The following is a 10,935-nucleotide window of genomic DNA, read 5'->3' on the forward strand; positions in this document are numbered from 1 at the left end:
GCATAGAAACATCTTTTAAGATATATCTACTTATTATAGTGCAAGAGATTTACTAAGAGACAGAAAGAAAGAAAAGTACAGGACACCAATCTTTATGGAATATTTATTTTGATTTTTTTCTAAAAATACCAGGAACTATTAAAAAGAAGCTCAATATTTTGCCATACCAAAAACAATACAGGTAAAAATAACATTTAGAAATCATGATTAACCTTAGAGAAACAGGGGTTTTAAGATTTTATTTATTTATTTTTAGAGAGGGAAGGGAGGGAGATAGAAAGAGATAGAGAAACATCAATGTGCAGTTGCTGGGGGTCATGGCCTGCAACCCAGGAATGTACCCTGACTGGGAATCGAACCTGCGACACTTTGGTTCGCACCCCGCCCTCAATCCACTGAGCTACGCCAGTCAGGGCGAGAAACATGTTTCAAATTAGTAAGTTTAACACTCTTCCCTCCATAGAGTAAAACAAGTTTACTGAACCAAAACACTGAGGTGGACTTTTTAAAACTGACAAAATTTTTTTAAAGAAAAAGAAAAACAAAAGCATTCAATTCTAACCAGGAAACTCACCATTTATAAGAAAACATGCTCAAATGTCAGTGAAAATAAACAGTTGGTAAACTTGAAAACAAATCTTTCACCGAATAATTTGATTCCAACAAAATATAGCACTTGATAGCTGAGGAAGCACTGCTCATCACACTCAGGTCTCACAGAATACAAATGAATACAAAAAGGGATTAAAACAAACTACTACGCCAAAGTGGCAGCTTTCTCACAGTAAAAGGAATCCAGTTGTGCAGAGCTGTTATGTTCTGTGTGCATTAAACCCATTTTACTTCCAGAGACCAAGAGTTTTGTGCTACTTAAATAAAAGTAATCTTTAACTTGGAGCAAGTGTGTAAGGCATCAAAATCCTCTTCTGTGTTCCCCAAAATGATACTTAGAATGCTCTTATCATCCTTTCAAGATGACTTCAACCTATTAAGAGTTAACATTCTAAGTACAAGGTCTGTCCAGAAAAAGTCTAGCCATTATTATGAGAATAGTTTGCATGACACCATTGTAACCTAGCAGCTAAGGACAGTGAACTGGAATGCACATGCTAAACAATGATGATTTCACTGTACTAGTCAGGAAGGCGGTAGACACCATTGAGTGAGCATGTGTTCTGTGTGGCTGTGACATTCAAAATGACTGAGCAAACAGAGCAACGAATCTGCATCAAATTTTGCATTAAGCTTGAACATTCCTCCATAGAAAGTATTCGGATAAATCAGAAAGCCATAGCTATGGGTAGCTGGTGACTGGCAGCTTCATCATGACAATGTGACCACTCCTGCACCACGTCTCATACAGAGTATTTTGGCAAAACATCAAATCACCCAGGTGACTGGGCTCCCCTACAACCCCACCCAGTCATACACAAGTGTTAGGAAAAGAAAGGAAATGCTATTTAACTTGGTGTTGCACTTCTTCAAGGAGAGTTTTAATGGCTTGAGACTTGTTACTTTCTTCATTCTCAGGAACAAGTGGCTGTGGAAACATTTCAAGAGTTCTTTTGGTAAGGTGATTGTTACAAACTTCATTTCTTTTTAATCTAAGAATCTTGTCACTTCTAAGAAAAAAACATTTTCTCAGGAACTTGTTCATTTATTCATGTAATGAGAAATGTCTGCTAAGTAGACTAGTATCTATAGCCATTCTTCATCTTCATAGCATTCAGCAAAATCTGGCCCAGTATTTTCTTGTAAGTACTCTGGTAATTCACCTTTCAACTCAAGTATCCCCATCTAATAAGCTACTGGGGTCTGTATGTAAAAGAGATTATGTGCTGTTTGTTCAGGTTTTATTTTTTGGATTTTTTAAAAAATTCTTGAATAAATGGATCTGTAACAGAGATAACCATCTCTGTAGCATCATCTAACACTTTCATTTCATCCATTTTTTATACCAGCACCTCTCTGTGAAGAAAGCAGTGTACTAAAACATCAACATTAGGATTTCCTTTTAAAATGAGGCAAAACTGGTCATGAGGCCAACCACTGATGGGTCACTAAGAGTACAGATGACAGACCTTTAGTTTTCAGATATAAAGACCCATTAAATGTATATTTGTCTTTGTTTTGGAGGTTCCTAGTAGCTGAAAAATTTTCTTGAATGTCATCATCATTGACAAATCTTGCAAATGCTACACCATTTCAAATATTCATAAATTATATATATGTCTAACCACTATACCGTATGCCTAAAACTAATATAATATTGAATATCAACTGTTATTGAAAAGTTAAAAAATAAATTAAATATTCATGAAATCTGTTGACTCTCAACCCAGATAGAGAAGCTGCTTCTTTGCAGTTAATGACAAAAAAAACACAACTTTTTAGCATCATATGACATATATCAATTTCTTAAATTAGAGTAAAGTATTTTCAAATTTTTAACTTCTTGTCCTAGCATTCAATGTTGGTATTGTTAGATACTTACGAACTATGAGAAATTTTATTTTGTGGAGTAAGTTCTGCTACTAAATATTTCGCTTTCTAAATTAATTGTAATTTTTTTAACAAAAGCTTTACTGTTTTGAAATTCCAAAAAGCATTTAAAATAATCAACATCTTTACTTACCAAATGGCTATGAGTTATAGTTACAACCACTGGACCAAATGCTAGGTTTACAAGTTGCATTCCACAGACAATATACAATGGAACAGGACAGCCTGGATTATAAGTCCATATAACCATTGAGAAGTAGATTTCATTGTAAAGTAAGAATCTCTCTCTGTCCCTTGTTGTACCAATGTCTTCAAGTAACTCAGAAGACTGTAATTCTTCATCACTAACCATATCAGGAATGTCTATTCTATGCCTACCATCGTCCTCTTCTATGTCAGACTTGCCTTCAAAAACTGTAGCACAGGACCACCAGATTTGTTTGCAACAAATGTTAATAAAATATAACAAAGAGTATAACAGCTAAACAAGAAACCACAAAAAGTATTAAAATGTCACAAAACAATTCACTTCTAGCCTGCATGACCCATGTTTTTGCAAAGCTTACAATAAAGTGGCAGGAGACAACTGAGTTGAGATACACAAAAATTCCTTCATTAGAATGAAAATTTCCTCAAAGTTTATATATTTTACAGAGCTGGTTTACTCCCATTAGTGAGTTGGCAGTGCAAGGGAGGGTAGAGAAGGTTATCATGAGGAAGAGGCCAATGTCATCCTCCTACCACACTCCCCTACGTATAAGAGTGTTCCCCAATTATCCAGCTTCCACTGGCTCACCCAAATGCACATGGGTTGAGTGTACACTGCCAGACAGGGCTGAAACAACCTAAGAAAACTGTCAGTAGGGCTGTTCAGTCACTGTTCAGCACTGTGAGCACAGCATTATGTAGCACTAGAAGTTCAAAACCAAAATTTTCAGCAACAATTTTATATGGAACCTCACCCAACAGTTCACAGAATCCCAGTTGAAAAACTCACCTCCAACACCAAACAATTTTTTTTTTCCTATGAGAGGTCATTTTCACTTGACTCAGATGCTTCTGTGATTTGACTTGCAAGTTCAGGTTTAGCTCCTCCCTCATTTGCCATTGATACCTCAGATATTGGTTTTGTCTGCCCCAGTTCCTCACTACTCTTTGGTACCACCTTCTGGTTATTTTTTTCTTCTGCTGGGTCATTTTGATTTGATCTGTCACTAGTTTCCAATTTAGCTTCTTTTCCATTTCCTGCTTGTGCAGTCTGCTTGGAGTTAAGTTGTGGCGGGTCCTTAGCACTCTTCACCACCTCTTGGAGATTATACTTTCTAAACAACACGTAATCTTTCACAACACTCAGACAACAGACAGCTTTAATGATTTCTACTACCACTGTGTACTGTGGATTGGTAAGATCCACTTTGTTTTCCGAATTGAGACTTCCAACTATTCCTGTAACAAAAAGAACAGGAAAACACCTAGGCTGAGAAGGATATCTTGAAGTTTGATGGATATAAACCAATCTTTCATCTCTTTTGGTCTGGCACTTGTTAAACCAAAACAAATACAAGTCCACTCTTCTACACAGACCTCAGTCAAATACCCTGAACTCTCTCAGAAAATAAATACAATGAAATCCTAAGACATTTAATAACAGTACTTTTTTTCAAATAAAAATTTCATCTTGATTTGGAAAACAATATCTAACTACCAGAAAACTCTCATACCCAACATATTAAAACCAGTTAGGTTTGATGATATTTTAAAAATGCAAATATATTTGCTCTAACTTAAAATTGTAAGACCTACACCTTTAAAAAACAACTTTTTAAAAATTTTATTTTAGTACAGTGCAGAGAGAAAGGGAGTGGGTAGACACAGAAGAGGGTAAAGGGGGGGGATAAATAGTGATAGAAGGAGACTTGACTTGGGGTGGTGAACACACAATACAATATTCAGATGATGTATTACAGAATTGTACACCTGAAATCAATATAATTTTATTAACCAATGTCATCCCAATAAGTTAAATTAAAAAATAAATCACACTATCACAGTGAAAAAATAAAGGATAGTTATATTTAAAAATAAAGTAAAAGAAAAATTCTATTTTATTTTTCAATTACAGTTTATGTGCAATATTATTCCATATTAGTTTCAGGTGTACTGCATAGTAGTTAGACAATCACATACTTTACAGAGTGGTCCCCTCAAATATTTCAAGTATTCACCTGCTCCCATTCACAGTTATTACAATATTATTGACCACATTCCCTATGTGGTACTTTACATCTCTATGACTGTTCTTTAACTACCAATTTGTATTTCTTAATGCCTTCATCTTTTCACCTAGTTCTCCAAATTCCCTCACCTCCATCAATCTGTTCTCTGTACCTATGAGTCTATTTCAATTTTGTTTATTTTGTTCTTTATATTGACATATAAGTTAGATTGCCTTTCTCTTGCTTGACTTATTTCACCTAGCACAATATGCTCTAGATCCATCCATGCTATCTGTCACAAGTACTCCACTGGTATATACATACCACAGCGTTTTTATATACTTGTCTACTGATGGGCACTTCGGTTACTTCCATATCTGGGCTATAGTAAAAATGCTACAATGAACATAGTGATACATACATTCTTTTAATTTATATTTTAGGTTTCTCTGGATATATTGCCAGAAGTGGAATTGCTGGGTCATGGGGCAATTCTTTATATCAATAAATGCAGAAAAAGCACATGACAAAATCCAGTACTCATTTATGATAAGAACTCTCAGCAAAGTGGAAATAGAGGGAACATACCACAACATAACAAAGTCCATATATGAAAAACCCACAGCCAACAACATACTCAATGGAGAAAAACTAAGTGGTTCCCTTAAGATTAGGAACAAGACAGGGATGTTGGCTTTCTCCACTCTTATTCAACATAGTACTAGAAGTCCTAGCTATAGCAATCAGATAAGAAAAAAATAAAAGGCATCCAAATTGGAAAGCAAGAAGTAAAACTGTTGTTATTTGCAGATATTATGTATAGAGAACCCTCAAGAGTCCACCAAAAAAACTACTGGAACTGATAAATAAATTCAGTAAAGTAGCTGGATACAAAATATAAACACCCAGAAATCAGCTGCATTTTTATATACCAATAAAGAACTTTCCAGAAAGAGACACTAAGAAAATGCTACCTTTTACAATTGCATTAAAATCAATACACAGGAATAAATTAAACCAAGGAGGTAAAAGATATGTACTCAGTAAAATTATAAGAACAGAAGAAAGAAATCAAAGAAGATACTAATAAATAAAGCATACACCATACTTGTGGATAGGAAGAATTAGTATCATTAAAATGTCCATACAACTCAAAGCAATCTGTAGAGTTAACACAATTCCTATAAAAATACCAATGGCGTATTTCACAGAACTAGAACAAATGATCCAAAAATTCGAATGGAAATACAAAAGTCCCCAAATAGCAACACAAATCTTGAGAAATAAGGACAAAATGGGAGGTGTGTCACACTACCTGATATCAAACTACACTATTAGTACAAGGCCACAGTAATCAAAACAGCATGGTACAAGCATAAAAACAGACATACAGATCAATGGAACCAGAGAACCCAGAAATGAACCCACACCTATATGATCAAATCAGCCTATGACAAAGAAAGCAAGAACATATAATGGGACAAAGACAGTCTGTCTATTCAATGAATGTTGCTGTGAAAACTGGACAAAATATATACAAAAAAAGTTAAACAAGACCACCTTCTTATACTATATACAAGCATAAAGTCAAACTGGATTAAAGACTTAAATTTAAGACTTGAAACCATAAAACTACTAGAAGAAAACATAGGCAGTAAAATCTTGGACATTTCTCTTAGCAACATTTTTTCTGGTATGTCTCCTCAGGCAACGGAAACAAAATAAAAAATACACAAATAGGGGTACAGTAAACTAAAAAAGCTTTTGTACAGTAAGAGAAGCCATCAAAAAATGAAGAGGCAACCTACTGAAAGGGAAAACATTTGCCAATGACACATCTGATAAGGAGTTAATATCTAAAATTTATGAAGAACTCAGACAACTCAATACCCAAAAAATGAACAATCCAATTAAAAAGTGGGCAGAGGACCTGAATAGACATTTCTTCAAAGAGGACATACAGATGGCCAATAGCCACATGAAAAGATGCTCAATGTCACTAACCATCTGAGAAATGCAAAGTCACAGCCACAATGAGATACCACCTCACACCTGTCAGAATGCCTATCATCAATAAATCAACAAACACCTGGCTGGTGTAGCTCAGTGGAATGAGCACCAGCCTGTGAACCAAATGGTCACCAGTTCAATTCCTACATGCCTGGGTTGTGGGCCATGTCCCCAGTAGGGGGCATGTAAGAGGCAACCACACATTGATGTTTTTCTCCCTCCTTCCCCCTCTCTCCTCTCTGTCTAAAAATAAATAAATAAAATTTTTAATAAATTAATTAATTAACAAACAACAAGTGCTGGGGAGGACATGGAGAAAAGGCAACCCTAGTGCACTGTTGGTGGGAATGCAGACTGGTGCAATCTCTTTGGAAAAGTGTGGAAGTTTCTTAAAAATAAGAACAAGTATTTATTACTGATACCAATGTAAAATCACTAAGAGAAACATACCTGCCAATTCTTTGATAACTTCTTCTCTATTCACATGACTGTTATTTCGAGCTTTGTATACAATCTGAAATGTCCCTTTATTCGGAGCTTTAAACCAGGGTTCCAAAAAAGTTTCTGCATATTTTTTCATATCTTCTAAGAAAGCCTTGCATGTGCCTGAGATCGGTAACATTCGCAGAATAGCCCGAGTCTTCTTCTTCTTGGTTTTGTACATATCCTGGAGAATATGATGCACCAATTTCTCAGGTTCTAAAAACAAACAAACAAACAAAACAGGGCAGGACAAACAAGTTGAGAGTATAAGTTCTCAAACAATTTAAAGCTTCTCCAACCTCTCTAAAATGAATTTTCATTGGCAGTGACCTAAACTGACAATAGAGAAGAAATTATCACAATGAATTTTAAATAAGTCTAACCAACCATGTTTTCCAACTAACATTTCTTCAGTGCCTAAGATATATTAATACTCTATCGAATATTGTAACTCTTTAGCTTATTACTGCTTTCACTAAAAAACAACTGTTCATGAAGACAGTGGAGTTACATTTTTGTGATGTCTGATTTTGCCAATGACAAAACCATACTGTTGTTTTCCTTTAAAAATGGCAACTAACAAAAGTGTGTGTTTTTTAATAAAAACAAACAAGAATTTGCAGGAGCCTCAAATCATGGAGTACACAAGGTTATTGTATAGTCCTTAGGCCACATCCTGATAACATGCAAATCTGTCTGGGGTTGCACAATGCTTTCAATACTTTTAAATTAGTTAACTGCATTTAAACCTAGAAACTTCTACAGATTTCCAACTTCTTTTGAAAAATCAGAAAAGTCAGCCCTACCAGGACATTCCCTAAAGTCTGAAGCCATTCCAAGTCAGCTTGGAGCTGACTACCAGCTTCTCCTTTTAGACAGAAATTGTTTTAACAGAAGTTGCATATAAACAAAGTAGCAAAACCAAGTTTCCACTCCTAAGTCATTGTTATGTCTACCACCCCATTCTACCTCTCCGTATGCCTACTGATAAGACAGTGTAGTGAAGATGCTATCAAATAATAAACTGAACCATAACCATGAAGCCATTTTGTAGGTAATGTTCTTTGTGATAGGGAAATGTCTGGATATTACAGGATCAATAATGTTAAAGTGTATTAGTCAGACACACCTATCCCAAGTGTCCTGATGAAGACTACATTATTCGCTCCACTCTCCATTGACTGGAATCTTCTTAGCCTCATCTCCGTAGATGCCTTAATGTCACCAACTTCTTTCTTCAAGGCAGCTTCCAAATCATCATCTCCGCATTCACTTCCAGAAGGCTGCTGATCCTTGTCTATAAACTGTTTGCATAAAATAAGCAAAAACACCATAACAGCTCATATGAAAAGCTACAATTAATTACTTATGTGAAACCCCCAGTGGAAAATAGCTCAATATTGACAACAAAGCTTTTTATTAAGAGACTGAGACTACACTTCCTCTAAAATGAGGATGAAGGAGGGTGTTCTCTCAGACTCTGGAGCATATAATTTCAAAACGTTTTCAAAGGCACTTTGACAGTCTGGGACAGAGGGAAATGTGTTCGCCAGATAAATCATTCCAGGATGGACCTCAGTCCCCATCACTACATACCTTTGTGCTTAATAACACTCCCATTTTGAACAGATTAGACCAATAATTATTGAATTAAAAACCCTTACTTCTGTTCCACTTAGGAACAGGGAACAGAAATAGTTCAAGAATTTCCTCAAAACACCACTGTAGAAAGGACAAGCACTTGCTGTCCAGTTCTCCACCCCATCTCAATCAGGCACTAAAAACTGTACATATTTTTGGAGGCTTTATTATATACAAGGATGTATTTCATGTATACAAGCAACTTTCTAGGCAACCTTAAAAAGTACTATCATGCCCTGGCTGATGTGGCTCTGTGGACCCAGGGCTGGCCTGGGATCCAAAAGGTTGCCAGTTAGATTCCCAGTCAGGGCACATGCCTGGGTTGTGGGCCAGGCCCCTAGTAGGGGAGACATGACAGACAACCACACATTGATATTTTCCTCACTCTCTTTCTCCCTCCTTAAACCTCTCTATAAAAAAGTAAAATCTTAAAGAAAAAAGTACTATTGTTATTTTCTTTTTTATCTAGCTTAGCAAAAGCAAATAACGTGCCCAAGCCCCAGGGCCAGTAAATGATAGTGCCTAAATTCAAATCCCTTCTGCACTAACCCTCCTTCTTGGGGTGCCATACACGTGTTAGTCCAGATCCCAAACCAAGAATACACAGATTTGCAGACTGCGATGGGGCCATGCAATTTGACATGGTACAAAAGTTTTTACTTTGAAAATATATTTTTACTATTTCAGAGATACTGCTTAGGACAAACACATTATTCCAGCCATGACGTTCAGATACTGGTACAATTTGGCAAAAACCGTGAGGACCAATGATGTTTACTTCTTTTGAATCTGGACCATCCACTTAATCTACTCAACCCTCATGTCCTCCTGAATGTTACTTCACAAGTAATAAGTAAACGTTTCTGAAAAAGGCTCAGAAACACAATGCCTGGACCACATGAAGCAACCAATAGATGGAAAACACCGCGATTAACAATCGGAAAGAGTTCAAAGTCTTAGCTTTCTCAGACTAAGCAAGAGGGGGGTGGCGGGCCTGTGGCTACCAGACTACGCGAGGGCGGGGAAGGCAAGGCCACACCCTCTTCGCGTTCGGGGTCAACTCGCGCATGCGCCTAAGGGTGGGCAGCCTTTCCTCCACCCTCAAAAACCTCTAGCAGGCCTCCCTGCCCCAGGGCCGGTACCTTTTCCGGGCCATATAAGTCGTCCCCATATTCGTTGAGCAGGATATAGGCTTCCTCTACGCACTTGCGTTCGTTCATGTTGCAGGTGATGAGAATGCCCTTCAGCCCAGGTTCCAACTGCCGGGGCCCACCGCCGCCCTCGCAACGCCGAACACGCTTGGCCTGCAAGTACTGAGCCTTGCCCTTGCGCTTCCCGCCGCCAGACTGGGGGTGCTGCTGGACTGGGCTGGCCATGGTGCGTGGCAGCTGTGGATAAAACGTGCTTCGCCCCTACTCCTGCTGGCGCGGGCTGGTTACGTCAGGGGGTGCGCGAAGGTCTGCCGGAGTCCGGTCTCCAAGCTTCATTCCGTGCCTCGCCGGGTCCTAAAGCCCGTCTTTCTCCATCTTGGCAGGTGGCGCAAGGCCTGCTGCACCTACCTGGTCCTCACGAGGATTGACAGACACTTCTCACCACTGGAAGGAGTGGTTTCCCTGAAGTGGTCTGTGGAAGGAACCAGCCAGTAAACTTAGATGCTGGTGCTTAGTTGGATCTAGACCGTGCTTGCGAAGAACCGTTTCACTTATTCATAATCATTGATTTATTAAATTAATATTAATTTATTAAGCACCTATGTGCTAGTAATTGCCCTATAATGAGGTTGAGACTGTTAGCAAAGCAAGACACACTTTGTACTCTCATAGCTCTTAGAAGTCAATATTTCCTAGAAGTCAGTGGAGCCTTCCAAATCATCCTACATATTTTTTTGCTCTTATTGAAATGTATGTATTCAATGCACTTCCTTCAATACTCTTGTTGCAGGACCCCAGAGGTACAAAGAAAAGCAGAACACGAAGTACATGGAACTCATTGAGATCAAAAACCGGATTATTACAATGAGAAACAATACAAGGAAACATAGTTAAACTTCATTACATTACATTATCTCTAAGGGAAGATTTTA

The 10,935-nt window shown here is 37.5% G+C and overlaps 1 protein-coding gene across 1 annotated transcript; it reads right to left on the minus strand.

Moving 5' to 3' along the window:
* Positions 1-532: 532 nt before the first annotated feature.
* THUMPD1 (THUMP domain containing 1) lies at positions 533-10,308 on the minus strand. The gene is made up of 4 exons (XM_028527485.2): positions 9,995-10,308; positions 8,341-8,515; positions 7,179-7,427; positions 533-3,948 (listed from the first exon to the last, which is right to left on the minus strand). The coding sequence occupies exons 1-4, from the start codon at positions 10,226-10,228 to the stop codon at positions 3,527-3,529; spliced, it is 1,080 nt and encodes a 359-aa protein (XP_028383286.1). The 5' UTR covers positions 10,229-10,308; the 3' UTR covers positions 533-3,526.
* Positions 10,309-10,935: the final 627 nt, after the last annotated feature.

This window comes from Phyllostomus discolor, chromosome 3 (genome assembly GCF_004126475.2).
Source record: "Phyllostomus discolor isolate MPI-MPIP mPhyDis1 chromosome 3, mPhyDis1.pri.v3, whole genome shotgun sequence".
In the NCBI taxonomy this organism is placed as follows: Eukaryota; Metazoa; Chordata; class Mammalia; order Chiroptera; family Phyllostomidae; genus Phyllostomus; species Phyllostomus discolor.

Excerpts from the sequence above, each read along its gene's own strand:
- THUMPD1 (XM_028527485.2), bottom strand. The coding sequence starts at position 10,228 with ATGGCCAGCCCAGTCCAGCAGCACCCCCAGTCTGGCGGCGGGAAGCGC. Across the intron at positions 7,428-8,340 it reads CATCAGGACACTTGGGATAG|AACCTGAGAAATTGGTGCAT; the intron begins GTGTGTCTGACT and ends GTTTGTTTTTAG. Across the intron at positions 3,949-7,178 it reads AGTTATCAAAGAATTGGCAG|GAATAGTTGGAAGTCTCAAT; the intron begins GTATGTTTCTCT and ends TTTTTGTTACAG.